The 27,106-nt window shown below is 40.4% G+C and overlaps 2 protein-coding genes and 1 pseudogene across 4 annotated transcripts in view; 1 reads left to right on the forward strand and 2 right to left on the reverse strand.

The window, feature by feature from the left end:
- LOC148096512 (protein NLRC3-like) overlaps positions 1-14,613 on the reverse strand; it is a 45,428-nt gene extending 30,815 nt beyond the window's left edge. For both annotated transcript variants that reach the window (XM_087836679.1, XM_087836680.1), the window contains exons 1-5: positions 14,561-14,613; positions 12,228-12,462; positions 10,981-11,059; positions 10,632-10,818; positions 8,666-10,463 (exon numbers count right to left, since the gene is read on the reverse strand). In XM_087836679.1, the coding sequence (XP_087692805.1) occupies positions 8,666-10,463; positions 10,632-10,818; positions 10,981-11,059; positions 12,228-12,277 (2,114 nt within the window). In that variant the 5' untranslated portion in view covers positions 12,278-12,462; positions 14,561-14,613. The remainder of the gene's footprint in view (positions 1-8,665; positions 10,464-10,631; positions 10,819-10,980; positions 11,060-12,227; positions 12,463-14,560) is intronic.
- Positions 14,614-17,454: 2,841 nt separating this feature from the next.
- Positions 17,455-27,106, forward strand: part of LOC148096513 (neoverrucotoxin subunit alpha-like) — a 14,595-nt gene continuing 4,943 nt past the window's right edge. Inside the window, exon 1 of one of the 2 annotated variants that reach the window (XM_087836723.1) lies at positions 17,455-17,512. The gene's annotated coding sequence lies outside the window, so the exon portion shown is untranslated. Of the gene's footprint in view, positions 17,513-26,440; positions 26,542-27,106 lie in introns of those variants that run through there. The other variant, XM_087836722.1, reaches the window with a different exon arrangement.
- Positions 19,491-20,333, reverse strand: LOC148096514 (uncharacterized; annotated as a pseudogene).

Consider the following 27,106-nt stretch of genomic DNA (forward strand, 5'->3'; position numbering starts at 1 on the left):
CTGCGTATTCCTGACAATGGGAACATCAATCTGTTCAGGGCGGGTCTGACATCATGCCTGTAAAGTCTGGTACTGACCAGATTGGATTTCATTGAGTTACACTAATTTGTTTCTTCATGGCGAGATATCAATGTTCGCCATGCTGCTGGGGTTACACCCTTTCACGAAAACTCAGATTTCACTGTAACCCAAGACCAACTCCTTAAGGCTTTCCTGGAGAAATTTGAGGCTGCAGATGTCACCCATCACAATACTGTACCCCAAAGTGTAAAACATGACATTTCCTGTTCCCACTAGGTGGCGCTGTCCTTGATGTCAAATATGGCCATTGAAATATGTTCAGGGCTGGAGCCTTGTCATATGTGTGCTCTTTGGTCCAGATCGGACAATGTATGACAGAATGAGAGGCAATAAGATTTTCATGGCGAGTAATCAAAATTCGCCGTGGCGCCACGGGCTCACCGTATGACGAAAACTCAAAAGCTCCGCAATTTAACATGGCCCAGGTGTGTAGTTGACACTGACCAAAGATGAAACTTATACGACCAAATCCCAAGGAGGAGTTCGAAAAAGTTCGAGGCATGGAAATGGCAAAATTAGAGCCAAAATGTGACCTTCACGTCTAAATTGCGGACTTCCTGTTGGGTTTGCGTCAATGGGCCAACAGACTTTTTTGTTTGTCTTGGCATGATACATATGTGTGCTAGATTTCATACATGTAGCTCAAACTATGTGGTCGTAGGGCTGCATTTCACAAGGCATAGGTGGCGCTCTAGAGCCATTTCCAAGTGCTCATATGTAAAACCATTAAAATACAAAATTTTTCACCAGACCTGGCATGTGTGCAAAATTTCATGAGTTTTTGACCATGTTTAGGCCCTCAAAAAGGCTCTTGTTTTGCCTGAATAATAATAATAATAATAATAATAATTAAAGCTGCAAGCAGCGATATGAGGGCCCTCGCACCCCGGCACGTCGAGCCACGCCCAACACCTACAACCAGCACGTCCGATCTGATGTCACATTGATGCAATTCATGCATTTAACCACCAGCTAACATCTCATCTCATTCATTTATGGATATAGTCGTCCCACTAGGTGGCACTATGACAATTATTAACAAATGACATAACAAACATTTCCGAGCTCGAGTCTCATCATGCCTGCGACCTTTGGGAGCGATTGGATATTGTGTTTTTGAGTGACAGCAGATTACTGCTTTTTGGCGATTGATTGAAACCACGTGCCGCCATGACCACCCCATTTCCCTGAACGTAAAAAGCTTCGCAATTTAACATCACAAAGCTCTTTAGATTCCACACACAGGAAATCCCGTCAATCTGATGAAATCCCTTGGAGGAGTTCGTCAAAGAATGGTGCCTGAAAAAAGGGGAAAATGTTGCCAAAATTACACATTAATTGTAAAATGGCTGACTTCCTGTTGAATTTGGGATATTGCTCCAAGAGACTTTTTTGTACATCTTGATATCTCCTATAAGCTTACCAGGTATCAGACTTATACATAAAACACAGAGCAGGGGCTGATGATTTAAAATATTGTAGGGGGCGCTGCGGAGCCATTTTGCGTTATTCAAGGAAAGTGATCACATAACAATAAAACCTTCATCACATTGAAGCTGTGGGCGAAATTTCAAGACTTTCTAAACTTTCCAAGCCCCTCAAACGCAACTTCATTGTTAATGGTGAAACGCGTTGCCACCAGGGTGCGCCGTTCAGTTAAACTCACAATTTTCACACTAAAGAATCATGAGGGACTCATGGTGATATTCACCGCTTTTGAGGTGGCCACGATGAATCTGTTAAAACAAGTACAACAAAATAAAAGCCATGACATTTCCTGTTCCCACTAGGTGGCACTCTGCGTATTCCTGACAATGGGCACATTAATCTGTTCAGGGCGGGTCTGACATCATGCCTGTAAAGTCTGGTACTGATCAAACTGGATTTCATTGAGTTATACTTATTTGTTTCTCCATGGCGAGACATCAATGTTCGCCATGCTGCTGTGGTCACACCCTTTCGCGAAAAGTCACAGTTTTCACTGTAACCCAAGAACAACTCCTTAAGGCTTTCCTGGAGACATTTGACACTGCAGATGTCACCCATCACAATACTGTACCCCAAAGTGTAAAATATGACATTTCCTGTTCCCACTAGGTGGCGCTCTCCCTGATGTCAAATATTGCAGTTGAAATTTGTTCAGGGCTGGAGCCTTATCATATGTGTACTCTTTGGTCCAGATCGAACAATGTATGACAGAATGAGAGGCAATAAGATTTTCATGGCGAGTAATCAAAATTCACCGCGGCGCCACCGCCTCATGGTATTGTGAAAACTCAAAAGCTCCGCGATTTAACATGGCCCAGGTGTGTAGTTGGCAATGTCCAAATATGAAGTTTATAGGACCAAATCCCGAGGAGGAGTTCGCGAAAGTACAAGGCATGGAAATGGTAAAATCAGAGCCAAAATGTGACCTTCAATCCAAAATGGCGGACTTCCTGTAAGGTTTAGGACATTGCCATAATAGACTTTTTTGTTCGACTCTGAACATTAGATATGTGTACCGACTTTCAAACATGTAGGTCATACCCATACCGGGGGCTCGCGTTCCCACTAGGTGGCGCTGGCCCTTATGTCAAATATGGCAGTTGAAATATGTTCAGAAGTGGAGCCTTATCATATGTGTGCTCTTTGGTCCAGATCGGACAATGTATGACAGAATGAGAGGCAATAAGATTTTCATGGCGAGTCATCGAAATTCGCCGTGACATCACCCCCTCACCGTATCACGAAAACTCAAAAGCTCCGCAATTTAACATGGCCCAGGTGTGTAGTTGACACTGACCAAAGATGAAGCTTATACAACCAAATCCCAAGGAGGAGTTCGAAAAAGTTCGAGGCATGGAAATGGCAAAATTAGAGCCAAAATGTCACCTTCACCTCCAAATGGCGGACTTCCTGTTGGGTTTGCGTCAATGGGCCCACAGACTTTTTTGTTCGTCTTGGCATGGTACACATGTGTGCCAAATTTCATACATGTAGCTAAAACGATGTGGTCGTAGGGCTGCATTCAAGAAGGCATAGGTGGCGCTCTAGAGCCATTTCCATGTGCTCATATGTAAAACCATTAAAATACAAAATTTTTCACCAGACCTGGCATGTGTGCAAAATTTCATGAGTTTTTGACCATGTTAAAGCCCTCAAAACGGCAATTCATTTCGGTGAAAAATAATAATAATAATAATAATAATTAAAGCTGCAAGCAGCGATATGAGGGCCCTCGCACCCCGGCACGTCGAGCCACGCCCAACACCTACAACCAGCACGTCCGATCTGATGTCACATTGATGCAATTCATGCATTTAACCACCAGCTAACATCTCATCTCATTCATTTATGGATATAGTCGTCCCACTAGGTGGCACTATGACAATTATTAACAAATGACATAACAAACATTTTCGAGCTCGAGTCTCATCATGCCTGCGACCTTTGGGAGCGATTGGATATTGTGTTTTTGAGTGACAGCAGATTACTGCTTTTTGGCGATTGATTGAAACCACGTGCCGCCATGACCACCCCATTTCCCTGAACGTAAAAAGCTTCGCAATTTAACATCACAAAGGTCTTTAGATTCCACACACAGGAAATCCCGTCAATCTGATGAAATCCCTTGGAGGAGTTCGTCAAAGAATGGTGCCTGAAAAAAGGGGAAAATGTTGCCAAAATTACACATTAATTGTAAAATGGCTGACTTCCTGTTGGATTTGGGATATTGCTCCAAGAGACTTTTTTGTACATCTTGATATCTCCTATAAGCTTACCAGGTATCAGACTTATACATAAAACACAGAGCAGGGGCTGATGATTTGAAATTTTGTAGGGGGCGCTGCGGAGCCATTTTGCGTTATTCAAGGAAAGTGATCACATAACAACAAAACCTTCATCACATTGAAGCTGTGGGCGAAATTTCAAGACTTTCTAAACTTTCCAAGCCCCTCAAACGCAACTTCATTGTTCATGGTGACCCGCGTTGCCACCAGGGTGCGCCGTTCAGTTTAAACTCACAATTTTCACACTAAAGAATCATGAGGGACTGATGGTGATATTCACCGCTTTTGAGGTGGCCACGATGAATCTGTTAAAACAAGTACAACAAAATAAAAGCCATGACATTTCCTGTTCCCACTAGGTGGCGCTCTGCGTATTCCTGACAATGGGCACATTAATCTGTTCAGGGCGGGTCTGACATCATACCTGTAAAGTCTGGTACTGATCAAACTGAATTTCATTGAGTTATACTTATTTGTTTCTCCATGGCGAGACATCAATGTTCGCCATGCTGCTGTGGTCACACCCTTTCGCGAAAAGTCAGTTTTCACTGTAACCCAAGAACAACTCCTTAAGGCTTTCCTGGAGACATTTGACACTGCAGATGTCACCCATCACAATACTGTACCCCAAAGTGTAAAACATGACATTTCCTGTTCCCACTAGGTGGCGCTCTCCCTGATGTCAAATATTGAAGTTGAAATTTGTTCAGGGCTGGAGCCTTATCATATGTGTACTCTTTGGTCCAGATCGAACAATGTATGACAGAATGAGAGGCAATAAGATTTTCATGGCGAGTAATCAAAATTCGCCGTGGCGCCACCGCCTCATGGTATTGTGAAAACTCAAAAGCTCCGCAATTTAACATGGCCCAGGTGTGTAGTTGGCACTGTCCAAATATGAAGTTTATAGGACCAAATCCCGAGGAGGAGTTCGCGAAAGTACAAGGCATGGAAATGGTAAAATCAGAGCCAAAATGTGACCTTAAATCCAAAATGGCGGACTTCCTGTAAGGTTTAGGACATTGCCATAATAGACTTTTTTGTTCGACTCTGAACATTAGATATGTGCACCGACTTTCAAACATGTAGGTCATACCCATACCGGGGGCTCGCGTTTTTCATTTTTCTAGGTGGCGCTACTGAGCTAATTTTCCCTGGCCATGTCTGAGGACATTAAAATACGTAAATTTTCACCAGACCTGACGTGTGTGCAAAATTTCATGAGTTTTTGAGCATGTTTAGGCCCTCAAAAGGCCGATTCATTTGCCGAAATAATAATAATAATAATAATTAAAGCTGCAAGCAGCGTTATGAGGGCCCTCGCACCCCATCGCATCGAGCCACACCCAACACCTAAAACCAGCACGTACGATCTTATGTCACATTGATGGAATTTATGCATTTAACCATCAGCTAACATTTCATCTCATTCAATCATGATTATAGTCGTCCCACTAGGTGGCGCACAACCCATTACTGACAAATGGCATAACAAACATTTCCGAGCTCTAGTCTCATCATGCCTGCAACGTTTGGGAGAGATTGGACATTGTGTTTTTGAGTGACAGCAGATTACTGCTTTTTGGCGAGTGATTGAAACTCCGCATGCCGCCATGACCACCCCGTTTCCCTGAATGTAAAAAGTTTCGCAATTTAACATCACAAAGGTCTTTAGGTTCTATGCACTGGAGATCGTGTCTATCTGATGAATACATTAGGAGGAGTTCGTCAAAGTACGAGGCCTGAAAAGAGGGGGAAATGGCGCCAAAATTACACATTAATTTTAAAATGGCTGACTTCCTGTTGGATTTGGGATATTGCTCCAAGAGACTTTTTTGTACATCTCAATATCCTCCATAAGCTTACCAGGTTTCAGACTCATAGATAAAACACAGAGCAGGGGCTGATGTTTTGAAATGTTTTAGGGGGCGCTGCGGAGCCATTTTGTGCTATTCAAGGAAGGTGATCACATAATAAAAAAGCCTTCATCATATTGAAGCTTTGGGCCAAATTTCAAGACTTTTTAAACTTTCCAAGCCCCTCAAAAGCCACTTCATTTTTCATGGTTAACCCCGTTGCCACTAGGGTGCGCTGTTCAGGTTAAAGTCACAATTTTCGCACTGAAGCATCATGAGGGACAGATGGCAATATTCACCGCTTTTGAGGTGTCCACAATGAACCTGTGAAAATCAGTACAACAAAGTGGAAGATATGACATTCCCTGTTGCCACTAGGTGGCGCTCTGCATATTCCTGACAATGGGCACATCAATCTGTTCAGGGCGGGTCTGACATCATACCTGTAAAGTTTGGTTCTGATCAAACTGGATTTCATTGACTTATACTAATTTGTTTCTTCATGGCGAGACATCAAAGTTTGCCATTCTGCTGGGATCACACCGTTTTGCGAAGAGTCACAGTTTTCACTGTAACCCAAGACCAACTCCTTAAGGCTTTCCTGGAGAAATTTGAGGTTTCAGATGTCACCCATCACTATACTGTACCCCAAAGAGTAAAACATGACATTTCCTGTTCCCACTCGGTGGCGCTGTCCCTGATGTCAAATATGGCAGTTGAAATATGTTCAGGGGTGGAGTCTTATCATATGTGTACTCTTTGGTCCAGATCGGACAATGTATGACAGAATGAGAGGCAATAAGATTTTCATGGCGAGTCATCGAAATTCGCCGCGGCGCCATGGCCTCACCGTATTGTGAAAACTCAAAAGCTCCGCAATTTAACATGGCCCAGGTGTGTAGTTGGCACTGTCCAAAGATGAAGTTTATACAACCAAATCCCAAGGAGGAGTTCGCGAAAGTACAAGGCATGGAAATGGCAAAATCAGAGCCAAAATGTGACATTCAATACAAAATGGCGGACTTCCTGTTGGGTTTAGGACATTGCCATAATAGACTTTTTTGTTCGACTCTGAACGGTAGATATGTGTACCAACTTTCAAACATGTAGGTCATACCCATACCGGGGGCTCGCATTTTTCATTTTTCTAGGAGGCGCTACTGAGGCAATTTTCCCTGGCCATGTCTGAGAAAATTAAAATACGTAAATTTTCACCAGACCTGACGCGTGTGCAAAATTTCATGAGTTTTTGAGCATGTTTAGGCCCTCAAAAGGCCGATTCATTTGCCGAAATAATAATAATAATAATAATAATAATAAACAGAGCAGATACAATAGGGCCTTCGCACTGTCAGTGCTCGGGCCCTAATAATAATAATAAACAGAGCAGATACAATAGGGCCTTCGCACTCTCAGTGCTCGGGCCCTAATAATAATAATAATAAACAGAGCAGATACAATAGGGCCTTCGCACTGTCAGTGCTCGGGCCCTAATAATAATAATAAACGGAGCAGATACAATAGGGCCTTCGCACTCTCAGTGCTCGGGCCCTAATAATAATAAACAGAGCAGATACAATAGGGCCTTCGCACTCTCAGTGCTCGGGCCCTAATAATAATAAACAGAGCAGATACAATAGGGCCTTCGCACTTTTAGTGCTCGGGCCCTAATAATAATAATAATAAGAAACACAGCAGATACAATAGGGACTTCGCACTCTCAGTGCTCGGGCCCTAATAAAAGCTACATTAAGAGGGGATGGCAGTAAAACCCTGGGATGTTGATGTCATCAAGTACGCTGCTGTTCCAATTGTACAAATCGCGAGTCCGTACTCGAGCACTTGAGAACTGAGAAAGGGCCTGTGTCTTTTATCCTACTCTCACCGGAACTGGTTGCCGGAGATGGCCGCCACCCGCAGCCTGGTTCTGCTGGAAGTTTTTTCCTGTTAAAAGGGAGTTTTTTCCCTTCCTCACTTCTAATGAAATCAGTGAGATGATGTAAGGGAAAAAAAAGAAGGTCCCCACTAAGTGTGTCATCTCTTCCTCTAAGTCACCGCTATTTTTTTTTTCTTCCCACACATCGACATACTTTACCTGCAGACATCCTGATTGGATTCCCGATCAAGCTTCGTTAATAAACTTTTTTTTGGTGTGATTTGAATGTAATGGGTTATTATGTATAGTGCTGATCACATCAGATGCTTGCACCACTCAGCACACTTCGCCAGGAGGAAAAGTCTGTTTCGGTTCTGCAAACTAGAACACCTGGATTTTCCCGTTTGAGTGCAACAGGTCAAACAATCAATGCCACCTTTTGCTAAAGAGACAGACAGTGAAAGTGTACAGTATATCCCCAGTTTGTTAACATCAAACTAATCTTTGCCTCCAGGAGCAGCACAAAAATGATCCCCTTAAACAATTTTTAGTTCAACTCTGTCACTAGTTAGCTCATATATAAACGAATGTAAATCTGTTAGCCACAACCAACCGACCGAAGATGGCACTAAACATATTTTCAAAACTTTAACCTCCAGCGACCTGGCGTCCACATATGTGGACATCATATGTCCTCATGTCTAGCCCAAAATACTTAATTTTTCTCTACAAGGGCCTGATATCCATTTACGAGAACATATACATATACTGCCACTGCTCTATCGAAATTTAAAACAAATGTCCTCATAAAATTAGGTTAAAAAAAAATCTGGTAATTCTTTGTTTTTACATTCATCAGGTCCCAATCAACTGAAATAGCAAAGAAAAATTTAAAATGCATGCCATGACAGAGTTTGGATCTTAGGAGGTTAAGCCATTATATGTGTAGTGTTTCATGTTCCATTTAAAAGTATTATTCTGTATGTTCACCTCATTCTACTTTTTCTCCTTGTTTTTTAATAGACCAGCGGTATTACAATGTTTGGGATATTTTTTCCTTTTTTAATATATTTACTCACAGAGCTTTGTTGGAGGTTTTGACCACTGGCAGCAGCCTCAGAAGAGCCTCCTCTGAAGCAGAGTATTTCTGCAGGTCAAACACATCCAGATCTTTTTCTGATGACAGTAAGATGAAGACCAGAGCTGACCACTGAGCAGGAGACAGTTTATGTCTGAAGAGACGTCCTGATCTCAGGGACTGTTGGATCTCCTCCACTAGAGAACGATCATTCAGTTCATTCAGACAGTGGATCAGATTGATGCTTTTCTCTGCAGACAGATTTTCACTGAGCTTCTTCTTGATGTACTGGACTGTTTTCTTATTGGTCTGTGAGCTACTTCCTGTCTGTGTCAGCAGACCTCGTAGGAGAGTCTGATTGGTCTGCAGTGAAAGACCCAGGAGGAAGCGGAGGAACAAGTCCAGGTGTCCATTTGGACTCTGTAAGGCCTTGTTCACAGCAGTATGGTAGAAGTTTTTCTCTGCAGATTCTCTTGTTTCAGATTTCTTGGAGGTTGTTTGTCGTTCTTCAAGCAGGTTGACTCCAGAGTTGATGAAGGTCAGATGGACATGAAGAGCAGCCAGAAACTCCTGAACACTCAGATGGATGAAGCAGAACACCTTGTCCTGGTACAGTCCGCTCTCCTCTTTAAAGATCTGTGTGAACACTCCTGAGTACACTGAGGCTGCTCTGATATCGATGCCACACTCTGACAGGTCTGATTCATAGAAGATCAGGTTTCCTTTCTGCAGCTGATCAAAAGCCAGTTTTCCCAGAGACTCCATCATCTTCCTGCTCACTGGACTCCAGTGTGGATCTGTCTCAGCTCCTCCATCATACTTGACCTTCTTCACTTTGGCCTGAACCACCAGGAAGTGGATGTACATCTCAGTCAGGGTGTTGGGCAGCTGTCCTCCCTCTCTGGTTTCCAGCACATCCTCCAGAACTGTAGCAGTGATCCAGCAGAAGACTGGGATGTGGCACATGATGTAGAGGCTTCGTGATGTCTTGATGTGGGAGATGATCCTTCTGGCCTGCTCCTCATCTCTGAATCTCTTCCTGAAGTACTCCTCCTTCTGTGGGTCAGTGAACCCTCTGACCTCTGTCACCATGCCAACACAGTTAGGGGGGATCTGATTGGCTGCTGCAGGTCGTGTGGTCATCCAGAGATGAGCAGAGGGAAGCAGTTTCCCCCTGATGAGGTTTATCAGCAGCACATCCACTGAGGTGCACTTTCTAGGGTCAGTTAGGATTGTAGTTTTGTGGAAGTCCAGAGGAAGTCGACACTCATCCAGACCATCAAAGATGAACACAACCTGGAAGTCTTCAAAGCTGCAGATTCCTGCTTCTTTGGTTTCAGTAAAGAAGTGATGAACAAGTCCCACCAAGCTGAACTTTTCCTCTTTCAGCACATTCAGCTCTCTGAAAGTGAATGGAAATATGAACTGGATGTCCTGGTTGGCTTTGTCTTCAGCCCAGTCCAGGCTGTATTTCTGTGTTAAGACTGTTTTCCCAATGCCAGCCACTCCCTTTGTCAGCACTGTTCTGATTGGTTCATCTCTTGCAGGTGAAGCTTTAAAGATGTCTTCTTGTCTGATTGTTGTTTCTGGTCTGTCTGGTTTCCTGGATGCTGTTTCAATCTGTCTGACCTCATGTTCATCATTGACCTCTGCAGTCCCTCCCTCTGTGATGTAGAGCTCTGTGTAGATCTGATTCAGAAGGGTTGGGTTTCCTGCTTTAGCGATGCCCTCAAACACACACTGGAACTTCTTCTTCAGTGCAGATTTAAGTTTACGATGACAAACTGCAGCAGGAAGTTCTGGATAATAGTAATAAAAATACAACATCAATATTCAGTTCATGGTTTACTAAATACTTGTGAAAATTTCTGTCTTGCTAAGAAATGACTGAACACATTGGTACATCAGCTGAAACTCAAAGGCTCTCATTTATCCAGCAGCTTAAATCTTTATAGAAATCCTCTTACTGGTCTGCAGACGGTCAGCCAGCTCCTCCTGCCTCATTCTCCTCAAGAAGTCCACTGTGATCTTCACAAACAGCTCTCTGCTGCTGCTCCTCTGAAACTCCAAACACTGGGGGTTATTTGGACTCAGAACCTTCTGGATCTTCTTTAGCTCGTTCTGCACAAAAGTGATGATGTTGTCCTCCAGCAGCTGGAACAGAATACTTTATGAATGAGCCAATCAGACTGAAGTCATGGAGCCAAACATCAGATCCATGTTGGACACACTGACAATCCACTGGTCTACAAAGAGCAGCATGGAGATGACTGTGAACAGAATAGATGTAACAGTAGTTGTTGTACATGTACAGACCATAAATATGGAGTCCAGCTGTGTTTGATGCTGCTGGGCAGACTGACCACTGGGAACCTCTGGGCTCTCCTGGTCCATTCTGTGGAGGAATCGTGAAAAATTAGTTCGAGCACAGGACAAAGACGTAATAGGAGACATTTTGGCAAAGACAGCGATTTAGATGGCTCCCTGTAGCCAACTTCCCTGTAGAAGTTTAGTAGCTCTCAGTGATCCCACCAAGACTCAACAGGTCAGCTCAGTGTTTTGTTTTTCTACAGTAAGTGAGTGCTTGCAGTGTTCTGCTGAGTGTCAGTGCTCTGAAAACTTCATCCGAGTCAGTATAAGTTTGTAAACCGCCAGAATATTTGATAATTTTATTTAAGCTTTTACTAAAAACTTAAGCTACCATTAGATTATACCTGTGGTGACCTATGCATTTCAATGTTTTTGCCTAAACTGTAAGAAAAACACTTGGTGAGGATGGAATAAGGTCCTGACGTATTTTAGCGGGATATGCACTTTCAGCTCAACTGACATTTGCTAGAGAACATCAGAACTGGCAGGTCCACCACTGACTCTTAATTCTTTTCACAGATCACAGCAGATTTACACCAAGCATGTGGCAGATGTAAAAAAAAATAAATCACGTAAGGCTTAAAAAACAAACAACAATATTTGAAATGTTTATTACAACTCAGTATGTATTATACAGTCCCGATTAAAAATTTAGGACCACATGCCTTGAAAAGTCCAAGTCTGTGCAAAAACGTGAATGGAGTGCACACATGAACACGTGTGCACTCCAACACTCTCCTCTCTGCTGCACGAGCTCAGTCACATGATCACCTTCATTCACACAACTTGCTTTAACTTTATTGAATTGAACATGAAATCAGTTCATTTCTACACCTATCAAATCTAAATCGAATCTAACCTTTCTGATGAGAACGCCTTTATTTTAGATCCTGTTGTCCTGTTTCAGCATTAAAGGTCATCTGACATTTATAGAAAATATGAAACTTCATAGCAACAAACAGCTGAACAAGTCAGTGAAACACAGCAATGTACTGAGCATGTTTCCCTCTTAAATATGACAGAGTCTGAATACATTTACAACATGATCCATGTAGAGAAAGTCCCAAATATGATGCTGATGATAAACAAGTAGCACAAGACAAAATAATCACTGTACATATATGAAGCTTAAAATATTTCCATCACTTCTTTTCTTACATATATTTGAATCGTGTGAAAAACATGTAATTTACCTGAGCTGTGATACATAAGGCAGACACTGCAGGAAACTCCTTAGTCTCATAAGAGTACAGGTCCAGGAGGAAGTCACACCATTTCTGTTTAAAAGGACTGTTTTTGTATGTGCACACTGATGCTAACAGCTCCAGGATCTTCTCTCCTGTCTGCTGTTCTCTCTCTGCTGCTGCACAGAACAGACTCACAAAGATCCTGACTTCTTCATGAAGACATGACCACAGAGGAACAACACTGGAACAATAAGAAGGAAACATTTAGTGATGATTTGATGTGACCTGCATAAAAATAACCACACACTGCTGATGGACTCCATTTTCTCCATGTGTGTCTTGTATATAATGAAAGTCCATTTTAAAGCCATCTTCCATCAGAGCAGCTGAACACTGTTGTTAGACTGTTACTGACTGAATCCTTGCATTGTCATTTTGGAACATGCCCATGCCATCAGGGAAGAAAAAAACCATTGATGGAATAACCTGGTCATAAAGTATAGTCAGCTGACCTCATTCTTGGAGCACATACTGTTACTGAACCTAGATCTGACCAGCTGGAGCAACCCCAGATCATACCACTGCCTCGACAGGCTTGTACAGTAGGCACTAAGCATGATGGGTGCATCACTTCATCTTCCTCTCTTCTTACCCTGATGTGCCCATCACTCTGGAACAGGGTAAATCTGGACTCATCAGACCACTTGACCTTCTTCCATTGCTCCAGAGTCCAATCTTTATGCTCCCTAGCAAATTGAAGCTTTTTTTCCGGTTTGCCTTACTGATTAGTGGTTTTCTTATGGCTACACAGCTGTTCAGTCCCAATCCCTTGAGTTCCCTTTACATTGGTGTGTGTGGAAAATGCTCTTACTTTCACTATTAAACATAGCCCTGACTCCTACTGTTGTTTTTCTTTGATTTGATTTCACCAAATGTTTAAGTAATTGCTGATCATGATTTTTCAGCATTTTTTTTCTGGCCACATTTCTTCCTTTAAGGTCCCCACTATCCTTCCACTTTTTAATAATGCACTGGACAGTTCTTAACCCAATTTTAGTATTTTCTGCAATATCCTTAGATGCCTTCTCTGCGTGCCATTGATTTGACCCTTCTCAAACACACTAACAGCTTTTCCACAACCACGAAATGTGTCTTTCGACATGGTTGTTTATTAAATGAGAAGCAGATCATTGCACCAGTTGGGGTTAAATAACTTGTTGCCAGCTGAAAGATAATCGCCCGTGTAGTAATTGGCCAACTAGGAGGCTCGTGCCTATTTGCTTAGTTAAATCAAGTGGCGACTTTTTTGCTTGGCCAGGCAGTGTATAAAACCGATGATAGAGAAATATCATGCGAATACAGAAAACTGTACAATTATTGTAAAATTCATAGAATGTAAAATATTTCTACTATTGATTTCAGCGAGTATCTCGTATTATGTAGATTTAATCATATGAAAAAAAATTTCATCTATCTGAGCTGTGAGATATAAAGCAGACACTGCAGGAAACTCCTCACTTCACTCTCTTCATGTGAGCAGTCTCTCAGCTTCACTTGTTTCTTCTAGGTCCGCAGAAGCAGTGTGGCAGACAGAGAGAAAAAGGCTTCAGTAACTGACAGGTTCAAGTGTAGGACTGTAGCTGTGCCACATTTTTCCCTGTTCAGTATTATTCTTGTATTAAGTCAACTTACAATGCTTCACAGGATGAAATGAAACAGAAATGTGTGATTAACAGAAGTTTATGTCTATACTATGAGACTGGTGCTGTTAACAGTACCAGTTTCTCTATGCTGGAATTAAAAACAACAACAACTAATAATAATAATAAAACTAAACATAAAACTAAAAAAATGTGAAATGTCCCTTTAAGAAGGTAGCGTATGCTGTGATCCACAAGCTATTATTTGTACACATTTGTTTCGCACTGGGTTTTGGACACAGCTTACATTTGTGGATCTGTAAAACTTCCGGGTATTTCCAGCGAGTCTCCGCCGAGCTCTGGAGGCATTCAGTGTGTCAGTGAGCGGGAGAGCAGTGGCTCGTCTCCACCTCCTCCACAAACTGATGGAGGCAGGAAACGCTGCCTCCATCATAAGTCATAAGGAAGTGGATCCCCAGTAACAACGACTCTTGAGTTCAGCTGCTGACCATCAAGTAACTATGCTGCTGCTCTCATTCCCGGACTCTAATCACAAACACTGACAGAAAATGGCGGACACACCTCGTTAATTCAGCTGTGAGTCCGTTACCGTGATCTATGGAGCGGTAGATTTGTCCTGGAACTAAGCTGCACACAGCTGTTGTTAGCCAGGAAAACATTACACACTGCTTCACTTACCTTCACTCGTGAGACGACAATTGTGTCAAAACTTTGTCACTACCCGATCCGTACCGGAAACCAGATCGGTACCACGCATGTGTGAAAGGTGCCTACTTCCGGTTGAAGCATTTTACGATAGTTACGGGTCAGAGTATCTGGTAAGTATCTCTTAAAATTTTTGCAATAATGAAACATTTCAATATAATGAAGACAAAAACAAAAATTAAAAAGATAGTTACGGATCAGGACTCCCGATCTTTACTGCGCATGTGCAAAGTCGGACCGTAGAAATATTTTTTTTAACCTTTATTGAAAGAAATTTTCATATACAAAACAAGTCAAGGAAACAGACCAGAATTGTAACAATTTACATTATAAAGATGGTGAAGCAAGTCATTATAGCTTTACAGGGAGAAAATAAACGTTTCTAGGGTAGAGTAATACGGAACATAGACCTTTAGATACAGGCAGGCAAATTAGAATAGCAAGTATTTTGTGATTTTACAGTATAGTACAGCAGTTTTTTTATTCATATTAGAAATAAGCTTAAGTGACTTAAAATACTGACAAAAGTAATTCAAGAAGACGGTAAACATAGGAGAGGCATTCTTCCACTTACATACATGAATAAAAAACTTACATAGCACTATTACAAAATTGACAACATCTGAGATTTCAGTATCCAGATTGTCCATAAAGTAAAGAACATCCTTAGATGTGAAGGAAGGTATATTGGAAATTCTGAGTGAAACCCAACATTGTATTTCAAACCAAAAAGCATTAACATACTGACAAGTGAAAAATAGATGCTCTAGTGTTTCTGGATCGGAAGAAGAGAAAGCACAAGAGTCGGACTCTAAATTAAATCTTTTATACAGGAGTTCTCCAACTGGATAAATGCCAGATATGATTCTGAAGTGTTTCTTTCATTTTAGGCGCAAGTGGGTATTTTAAGTAAAAAGAAAATGACTTTTTTTTCAACATGTTATCAAGGTCTGACATTGACATTATAGTTACAGAATACTATTTGCTTGAAGGTATTAGAGATTAACTTATTATTAAATTGTTTGTCCTTTATTGAGGTATTACCTATCGTCAGTGAAGGTAAGCATGTTCTTATTAGTGAATACTTTAAAGTATTTACGATAAGATTTAACAATGGTGTGGGTATCGCTTTACAAAGCTTATTATAATTATTAAATGAAACGTCTATTTTATACTTGTCAATAAATTCTTCATAAGACAGCAAGTTTCCGTTTTTAACAAGCAGATCAACAACAAAACACACACCGCTATCATACCAGTCTGATTTAAATAAGGACTTCTTATTGATGACTAAAACCCTATTATTCCACAACACAGAATTATTGAGGTGAAAAATTGTGCGTGAAAATTAGTTTCCCAAAATTCAAAGCTTGCTTATAGAAACTAGACAACTTAAGTGGAATCTTAGATATTTCATAATCACATCTGAGCAAAAAATCTAAACCCCCGACCTTATTAAAGAGTTTGTTTGTAATATGGTACCACATAGATTGAGGATAGGAAATGCAGTCTTTTATCCATCTGAGCCTGAACGCAGCAATAATGGATTCAAAGTCTAAAGCTTTCAAGCCCCCATTTTCATAGTCTTTAACTAATTGTGATTTGCATATACGTAATGATGTAAAAGAATGAATATGGTTTTGTTGTTGTTAAATTCCTGTTAAACTTGGGATCTCAACCATGGGTTTATTTTGAAACTTTTATTTTGAAAATCCGCAGCGGAAGTCTGCTACTGGTAAACGGGTTTTCCCTAAGCTTATCTGTTAGTAGCAATGAAGCTTTTGCTGTGGTAAGTTCTTCCTTAGTCCGCCCTGACTAAACATGAGTTTAAAACATATTTGAAAATCCTTATTGAGGTTAACATGACAGTGCATTAACAGCATGAACTGCCCATAAAGTAGCATCTGAGTAGATTTCAGTTTTATGATCTTGTTTTGCAATTAATTGCTTTGTCCTTGCACTGTTTCCAAGAGTGCATGCGCGAGGTCAAAGAATGGCTCCTAGCAAACTCTCTTATCCTAAATGATAAGAAAACTGAAATTGTGGTATTTGGCAGCAACGTTCCTCGTGGCCAACTTCGTGATGCCTTTGGTTCCCTTACCAGCTCCCTTTCTGACACTGTTAGCAATCTGGGCGTGTTGCTTGACAGCTCGTTCAAACTCGATAAACAAGTGTCTGCTGTAGTTAGATCTAGTTTCTACCAACTCCGTCTCATCTCTAAGGCTAGGCAGTATGTTCCGCATAAGGACCTGGAAAAGCTCATCCACGCCTTTGTGACCTCAAGGCTGGATTACTGCAACTCACTTTATTTTGGTCTTCATTCTGCCCTCCTTCATAGACTGCAGACAGTCCAAAATGCTGCAGCACGCATTCTGACCAGAACTGGGAAGTTTGCCTGTATCACTCCTGTCCTAGCTGACCTGCATTGGCTACCCATAAAATACCGCATCCAATTTAAAATACTGCTGCTTACGTTTAAAATTACCAATAATCTCGCCTTTTCTGCTTGTTAATGCTCGCACCTGACTTTTAGACTTAATCTATTTTTTCTTATACATATTTTTTTTTATGGCTTGTGCTTTTATTATGTTTTTATTTTGATATGCATTTTATATTACCCCTGTGTATTAGTGGCATTGACCTGTGAGTATATTTGATACTTTGCTAAGGCCTTATAATACTCGTGTTACTTCTCTGTCTCTTATGTTAAGCACTTTGGTATACCGCTGGTTTTTAAATGTGCTCTATAAATAAAGATTGTTGTTGTTGTTAATGGGTTAGACGGTAGGAAAAATGGACACGCTGAGCTAGCGGCTAACAGCTAGAGGAGACTGTCGTGTCTAATAATTTGAAACTTCTCTTGATAGTTTGGGTGGAATCCTGTTGCTGGAAACCCATGGTTATTCATGTCCCATGTTATTGCAGGTATGTGTATTTTGAAACATGTATTTGGTTGAGCTGCAGGCTAATTCTGTTTAAGAAATACTGCTTATTAAATTTTGCCCAGTAGATGGCAGCATTGTTCCATTTACTATTGTATATGAAAGGAAATTTTGGCCTTGGTCTGGAAGTTTATTTATATTCACATGAATGTGCATTTAAGTGAATTAATTTCTCTTTTTTTACCTAAACCACAATGCAGTAATATTTTTATTTTATTTTCCGTGATAAGTTTTGTTGCCATTTTATTTTTCAATCAATATTTGTTTTTTTTTATTTATTTTAATAAAACTGAGAGTTCCACTATATGATCATTTGTTTATCCGTTAGTAGCAATGAAGCTTTTGCTGAGTTTGGGCGGAATCCTGTTGCTGGAAACCCATGGTTATTCATGTCCCATGTTATTGCAGAGAGAGTCCAGAGAGTTTTACTCAGACAGACACACTATATGAGTCTTGAAAGTCCTGCTTTAGACAGTAAGATAAGACCTAATATGGATAAATCACGTGTTAGCCAATGATTAAATTTTTTTTTAACTACATTTAATCTAGGAGTTATGTTATTATTCTCTCAATCATTACTATTTTTACTGATTATTAAACCAAGGTATTTTACCTCCTCTTTTACTGGAATATTGTTAATAGTACTTTGATTACAGCTGTGTACAGCTAAGATTTCACATTTTTGAAGGTTTAGTGTTACGCCGGATGCTTTTGAGAATGAGAATGATTGAGTGCAATACTACTTGTTATATTTCTGTACAACATTTTTACTACACTAACAAATCTGGGACCAAAACCCACAGCCTCCAGAGCTTTAAATAAAAAATTATGCTCCAAAGAATCAAAAGTTTTAAAGAAATCAAGAAATAAAATAAGGCCATCATGAGGAATTAAATTATTGTAATCCAACATATCCAATACTAAACGGGTATGATGATGGATATGACGTCCTTTTATAAAGGCTGACTGTTTCTCATCTATTATTTGAGTTATTCCTGTTTTTAATCTGTTGGCATAGAGATGAGCTAACAATTTATAATCACAGCAAAGGAGTGTGATAGGTCTCTGTGGTGTGAATAAGGCACGGCGGGACCACAGATAGTTATTTTGAGCCATCTTTATTTGCTGCGGCTGCAGCTCACAGGCTGCCAGCCACACATGAACCACACCACAAAACCTACACCAACCCCTGAGTCCCCGTGTTTTAACACGCCGGGCGTGATCGCGGATGCTGTGCAGGTGCATCCGCATGGCACCGCAGACCACGCCCCACCACAGTCTCCAGTTATCTAAAAGGATAGAGTCCTTGTTAGGTTTAGGAGGAATTTTTTCATGGATAGACTATCCTGTTTTTCATCTGGTACCATATTAAAGTCACCTGCAACAACGACTTTTTCAATTGAATAAATGATCTTCCATTCTTCTATCATTTTTTTCAAATCAGAAATTAATTTCTGGTTTTTAGCTCTATTGTTGAACCCATAAACATTTACTAAAATGTACTTAGTATCATCTAACTCTATGTTAACCATTAACCAATGACCTTCCTCATCACCTTTATGATCAATAACTCTTCCATTAAAACGATGTAGAAAAATAGCCACTCCTGCTGAATGAGAGGTACCATGAGATAAATAAATATCACCGCTTCTCCAAAATATCATCTTTACTACTGTGTGTCTCTTGAAATAAAAAACAATTAGTGTTAGGCTGTTCCTTACAAAAAAGAAAAAACGCTTTACGCTTTAGGTTATTTCTTAAACCTCGAACATTTAAAGAAAATATTGAAAGAACCATTGAATATAGCTTGAGAGTGCTTTAATAACTAGAGTAGGGCGATGGAACGTTTTACCTCCTATTAACTAATAAACCCAGTCAAAGTTAAGGACCATTGAGCAAGTTACTGGCTTAAATTTAGTTGAACAGTTATACCTTCTTATCTAGGTCGTTATAAAGTTCTTTCATTCTTTGATTTGACGACCATCGATGACAGCATATCCGTCCTTCAGGAAAGCTTTGAGCCCTCTGCTCCTTGCCTCCTCCAGCCTTGGCCACAGACGTTTGCGGGCTTCTCCGTCTTCCTAACAAAAGTCCTCCCTAAACCGAATCTTCATCTCCTTGCAGAACTTCGCCTCCTTGGACATCTTCCACACTAGGTCTCGAACAGTTCTAATGGCAAACTGTATGACGATCAGCCTGGGTTTGTCACCGACTCGTCCCTTCTGCTCCAGCCGGTGCACTGTATCCACTGTGTTGTAAAGTTGCTCGGCGTTCGCAGGAATTATCTTGGTCAGAATTCTGATTATTTCTTCTCTTGTGTTCTCCCCCTCCTTTTCGGGAACGCCAGTTTGCAGCAAAGACCATCTCCGTTTGTATCTAACATGCTCCAGACACATTTCACGAAGAGCCTCGTTCTCTTTTTTCAGCGTCGACATCTGCGTTTTAATACGTTTCACATCCTCCACCACAGATTTAACAGCTTCCGTATTAGCATCCACGGACTCCTTTACTTTTCTTACAGCGTCGGTGTAACTCTATAAATGTTCACTTTGGGTGTGGAATTTATATACCAGTTTTTCGATAGCGTTGAGGAGAACTGTGTTTGAAACTTCGTTTTGAGTCTGCGATTCGTTAGCCTTCATTTTTTTAGGATTTGGACTTTTAACCGGTGTGTGGTGACGATCAGCTTGTGGTTTGTCTTGTGATAAGTTGTGCTGCTGTTCCATCCATTCAATATCTTCTTCGTCGCATGCCTGCCGAAGAGCCGCTAGGTGGTAGCCACGATCTTTGTTAATGTTAGCCATTTTGCCACTTCGGAGAAGGTGGCCAAGAATGACGGAGAGAAACACAGGGAGGAAGTTTTTGAGTTTTAGAGATGAAGTATAACTAGTCTGCTTCTAATTCCGGTTTACTTGATTGCGGTCAAGACATAAAGGAGGTTATTTTCAAGAAAAGCCTCGGAGCCCACTCAAGTTGAACCGCTCACTCCGCCATCTTCCCAGAATCCCAGCTACAGATGATATCCGGACTGTAGAAATGGACCCTGTGCACGAGAAAATGCTCACTTCCTGGTTTGAGACCGGATGTCGGTTTGTACATTTCCGGTAGCTTTACTTTGCGGTCAATCGCTACTGCGAAGATATACTCCAAAATCATGTCCAAAACTCGAAAACGGAAAGATCACGTTAAGTTACAAAGAGCAGAAGGTGGGAACACTCACCACTGTTGTGTCATAAAAAAATCTAATGATCAATTTTGACGTTTAAAGAGTTTAGATCGATCAGTTGTTTACATCACTCAACACAAGCAGAACTGCATCACTGCAGCAGAAGACACATCGTCCACATTCAGAAGCTCATCTCTGTATAGTGACTGGTCTTATGATTTAAACAGGCAAATGTTCAGCATTCAAACTACAGGTGAAGAATAGTCAAACCAGATGTTTCCCGTTATGTCGATATCAGCTAGTATAAAAAAAACACAAAAAATGAACGATTGCTTAGTGCTAGTTTGCATGCTTATTTTATTTACGTCACATTGTGTCCTGCGTCCTGATCGCTGCAGACAATCTCCTCCGTGCCGTCTCTCCTGTACAGTACAGAATCACTGCATTGATCGCTAGCAGTGTGACTCTGAAGTGCAGTACTAGATGTCGACGAAACGTTTTACACCGTCAAAAAAATTAAATTGGCTACTTGATTTCACCGATCGCTGGTTATTTTTAGAACATAACACCAAATAATGATTTATTTTTATGCACTGTGTTCCTATTATTCCAAATTAATCACATATGGGGTGTAAAGTTATGCTTATATATAAGGGACCAAGCTAACAGAACTTGTTTGTAAACATAGAAAGGTTTTCTGGAGGCTCATCTATGTAAAAAATTAGACCTTATCTATGTTTTCTGGAAGCTTATCTAAGATAAAACTCAGACCACCAAACTTAGAGAAAATGTAGTGAGGAATAAAATGTCAAATGGAGACCAGATTTTTAAGAAAATGTTTAGCCCAATTAATCTTGAATGTATTGATTAGAGTACTAAAACCAAAACATTGAGACCACCGTGCTCATAGCCATTCATCACTACACTTTTTCTGATGTAATGTGTCCCGTTTTTCCATAGAAAGTTGAAGAGCATTCGGTCAATATCCTTACAAGTTTTGCCATCCACATGCAGAGAAATTGCTGCATAAGTCAGCCGAGACAGACCTTCTGCTTTTGAGAGCCATACCCTCCCTCTTAAACTTAAATCTCTCTGCAACCATTGATTTAAGTTGGTTTGAGATTTTTTAATAATTGTGCTATATTTATACCTTTCACAGGGCTATTTGAAATATAAGAGGCAAGAATTTGGGTGCAAAGTAAAAAAAGATAAAGGCTACTCGGGCATCCGTGGCGTACACCTCAATTAAGACTAAAACGAAAAGTGGTGCCATTTTTCATTCTAATAGAACTTTGATAGATTTACAGAAGATATCACCAAAAACAAATTTCTGAAGTGTGAGAAATATAAATTCATGCTCAATTGAGTCAAAGGCTTTATAGAAGTCTAGGAGAAGGATAAATGAGTCATCAGATATTAATGCTGAGTAGTCCAGAATATCTAAGACGAGTCTAATATTATTGGAGATGTGCCTGTTTGTCATAAATCCAGACTGTGTCTCACCTACAGTATCATCCAAAATATATTTAATTCTTCTAGCTGGCAAAAATCATAAACAAACACTTTATGTTATATCAACACAAGATAAATGTAAAGACTTCATATCAATGAAAAACATAAAAAACACATAAAAATGTTGTTCATTTAATGTATAAAATTTGTGCAGTTATAACAGAAAACTAAGGTCCCTGTAAATGTTGTGGACCCAATTTCCTGTTTGATATTTTCCATTTGACGTTGTTTAAGTTTTCAGTTGGGATAATACCATTGCCTAGATTGTGTTTTTGTTCGGATAGGGAGGATAAAAACAGTGGGAGAACACAGCGTTGCACAACAAGGAAAGTTCATTCATTAAAATTATTTATTAATCAAATATACAAAGCTGTTTTTTCACCCAAAAATATTTATGTCACAGTGGTTATTGAGTGGACTCAGGCGCGGAGCTCAGAATAAAGTGCGTTTATTTACAGTGCAGCAAGGTGACAACAGTTCAAATGTGCAACAATGACAGTGTGTCCTTCCTCCCGTGCTAGACCGTGCGTGGTAGTGAGTGCCCGTCTCTCCTCCAAGTGATTCCTTGTGTCCGTAAATCCTCCGTCCCAATTCCTAGGTGAACACAAACGATAGCAAAGATGAATACGTTGAACAGACAATACTCAAGAACGCTAGCAGGCTTAGTGCAATACTCCAGCGCTGTCTGTCGCTCAGCCACACCATTAAATAGCCCTGCCCAAGATGGTAGATAATTGGCAGCATCTGGTGGATTGATTGCAGGTGAGGCAGCTCCGGGAGACAGCATTTCCGGGTCGGAGGTAGCCTGTTGCTAGGTTACCTCCGTATATGCCACTGCGGAGCCGAAGGAGAGACACACATACACATGCACACTAGTGATGTTCGATTCGTGAACGAATCGTTCAATATTCGAGAATCACTTTACTGACTCGTGAATCATGATTCACAAGCCCAACTCACTCACTGACTCATCCCTGTTGCTGTTAGCAAACTAATTCCATTAGTAGAAATATATCTAGCTTATAATTAAAATTGTGGGGGGGAAAAAACAACAGCCAGTTTCTTAACAAAAGCATTTCTGCTCTGAACTGGAAGAAAAAACCCTGAGTAGAAGCTCACATCAAGGAAATAGCTCCTCGGTTCACAGTAGCATCGCTCTGCTAACATGCTAACAGCACATTTGAGCTACTCACCCCCTCCCTTCCTGTGCTGAATCGTAAGCGTAAGGGAATCACTCAGGACTCGCTCACCCCCTCCCTCCTGTGCTGAATCATAGAGCGAACGAATCACTGGTTGTGTCCAAATTCATGGGCTGCTTCCTCCTGAGGCCGCATTTGTAGACCGATTACGTCAAAGCGACGCGCCAAAGGCTGTCCTAATTCGTAGACTCCTCCGAATGCAGCCGACAAATGCGTCCCCCTTTTCCCTGAATTTGAAGGATGGGTTGGGTGTGTCCTTCGTGGCCCACCATATCCCAGAATTCATAGCGCGGCCCAGCCAAACTCCAGATTCCAACGATGTCGGCCGCTACTAAGTTTTAAAATTACTCATACTAATCTTTTTGGGTCACAAAATAAAGTTTTAACATATTTTCAGGCGAGAAAGTAGCTGTGTAAACATCAAATATCTGCTCGTTTATCAAGATATCGCATATTTGCAAAAGTGCTTTGACGTTTTCAGAGACGTCTGCTACCCACCAGCTCGATAGCCGAGAGCTCGAGGGTCACTGGAGCCGCTGAGAACGGCACAACTCCCGGCACATCACTTTCAGATCACCGCAGTCTTTCGCTACTCAGGTTAAACGTGATATATAAGTCACTTAGACAACCTAAAAATGTTATTGTTGGGCTTTCTTCACTGTTTGATTTGTTCCTGAGTAAATCAGTTTGGCTGAGATTAAAGTCCTAGTTTTCACACAGCTGAATAAACGTCAAACAGAAAACTGATTAAACAGAAGTGTGAGACGGTCGAGAGTTTACTCCAGTGTCCTGTTATATTTTAGATAGCAAGGAGCAGACGGCCGAGTTCATTAAACTCCACTGAGACAGCGGTGACGCTAATCAGAAGGCTATACCGTCCAATTTCCCCAGCCGTTTACTTCCGGCCTACCCGACCTTCTGAGGACCCGGCCCACGTAGACCGCGAAGGCCGGGTCTTCAGGAGGATGCAGCCCATAAATTTGGACACGACCACTCACTCACTCACCCCCTCCCTCCTGGCTCACAGCTTCTTCTTCTTGGTTGGCAACCAATGTTAAGGCGCATTACCGCCCCCTGGCTCACAGCTCAGTGAACATTTAGATGAGAATATATATATTTGACACATTTAAGGAAAATACTAATAAAATACAAATAAACAAAATAAATGTTTATTAAGCAATTTTGATAGGAAATTGCTTAATTTTAGAAATGTTTTTGCTCTATAAAATAGTTGGTTTTTTTATTAGAATCATTCATCTTAGCAGTAGGATTTACATGAAAAGAGAAACAAATTAAGTTTGAGTGAAAATGTACATTTTTTGCACTCTCTGGTCGACTGACTCAGTGAATCAAATGACTCAAAAAACCAGATTCACTTTGGTGAGTGACTTATTAAAACTCGATTCAGTAAAAAGAATCAAATTTACCATCACTAATGCACACAAATATACACACCGGCAGGTCGACCGGTCAGGGCACCGTCAGATCCTGACAATTTATATTCAAAACACCACAGTGCTTTAAATATAAATATTTTATTTAGCATGTGTTTGACATCTAGTTAAAAACTAAATATATATTTTAATTCAGTAACATTGCAAATCAGTTTGGCTCCTTAAGGTGGCACATGCCACCCTATCTTTGCAAAAGAAAATGTTGTTTATTAAAATAAGATAGCATTAACACTTTGAGCATAGTTACAATTAACAGTATGCTGTACAGTTTTACGCCTCCACCACCATTAATAAATTGTTCAGCTCATAGCACAGACTGGCTTTATTTCTTGTTTTCAGTCTTCAACTCAAATCCAAATCAAATCACTTTTAATGTCACATCACATGTGCTGGTACATGTGATGTGAAATTCTTGTGTGCAAGCTTCACAAGCAACAGAGGTGTGCAAAATACAATACAATAACATAACAAAACAAAACATAAGAATGGCGTCATGATCCTGGGTCAACATGACCCAGCATTCTTAGTTTTCGTGTGTTTTTGTATTTTGTTCTTTATTTATGCCATGGTTCCTGGGTTCTGCTAAGATGTTGCTTATTTCCCTTCGTGACTTTACACCCTGTGTGCCCCTTCTGTGTATCTTTGAGTCTTCGTTTCCCCTCCTTGTGTTTATAATATAATATAATATAATAATTATTATTAGAATATATGGCCATTTATATATTGGACCTCAGAGGATTAACACAAGTCAAGAAAAATTTGGATAAAATTTATGGATTTTATACTTGAATAATAAATATATTTATTTATTATTCAGACTATACAGTACATAAAATCAAAATTCACGTTTTATGTAACTAAAGTGTTTAATTATAATTAAATAATTTTAATTTAATTTAATTTAAATTTTAAGAAGAAATTTTTAATTAGAAAACAATTAAGTTATAGACTATATTTATATTAAACATGTATACTTACTGCATTTGAATCATTTTAACCACCTGCATATGTGTTTGGGGGAAAAAAAATTGATTTGCTTTGCCACACCATTTGATTTCCATGCCACCCTAAGAATATTTCTCTAGATCTGCCCCTGATCCTGACGTCTGATGACGTAACATTTTAGTATGAACTGGAGCAGGTACTAAAAAAGAACCTGGTGCCAGGTACTATGACCTAATGGAAAACCCTGAAAAAAGTGGCAAACTGTGCTGAGTCAATCCGTGTAGATACTAATGGAAAAGGGGCTATAGCACTTTTTTGGTTCTTCTCCCAAAGAAATAGTTCTAAAAACTATCTTCCGTTTGTAACTGCCTGTCAACAATAAATAATCTTTGGTAACATAGTAGATATTTATTCAGCTGTTCAGTTTTAATATTTTACAATTCTTCAGTCAGGAACGAATGCAGAAAGGTGAAGATATCCGTGTAGAGTGCAGCAAGCAACAAGTTGTATTTCTCGGAAGTACTATCTATCGGTTGCTTGCCTTTCTGTAGAAGTCATGACAATTAGCGTTACATAACAACAATTCAAAACCAACGTTCTCTTATTGTGAAAATCTCCCTCCACACATGGCTTCCTGTTTCTCTTCGGGGAAAGCTGACTTCTTTCCAGGAAGCAGCTCATAGTGTTTAGTGTCCAGGTGTAGAGCGGAGCTTCTAGTTTGCGTGCTCTGTAAACTGTAAGTCTGCTTTGTTTCCTCTTTTAACAGTTTGACTTTATGTAATTTACTGTTTATTAGGCTCATTTTTGATTTCACACAACAAACTGTGCGTGTTTTTTTTTTATTTCCGGGAACAAAACCGTCGTCTCTATATTGAAGTTAGCCTGTAATGTTTTCCTGGGTACCATCCGTTGTGTGCAGCTAGTGTTCCAGCACAAACAGCATAAATCTGTCGCTGCATAGATCACGGTATCAGACCCACAGCTGATATGTCTCCGCCATTTTGAACGTGTGTCATTATCGCTGTTTCCGTCATGTTGTGTGTGAGTGAGATTGTTCAGCGCAGCAGGACGGGTAGTGGAGGCTCTGAGCTTAGGGATCTTTATGTTAGCAAGCCCAGCAGATAATATTTATTATCACAATATATTATTTATAAAGATTATAGGGTCTAGATTTTTTTTAATCCGGATTTTTTTTTCTTAAAAGATACTGCGTCACAAACTGTTGGCGCTCCTCCAACAGGAAGTAATGTTCAGTGCTTACAGCAAAAAAAGGGCTAACATTATAGGAAGAGGGTTAACTC

Source organism: Neolamprologus brichardi, chromosome 23 (assembly GCF_056152115.1).
Source record: "Neolamprologus brichardi isolate AB-2024 chromosome 23, ASM5615211v1, whole genome shotgun sequence".
In the NCBI taxonomy this organism is placed as follows: Eukaryota; Metazoa; Chordata; class Actinopteri; order Cichliformes; family Cichlidae; genus Neolamprologus; species Neolamprologus brichardi.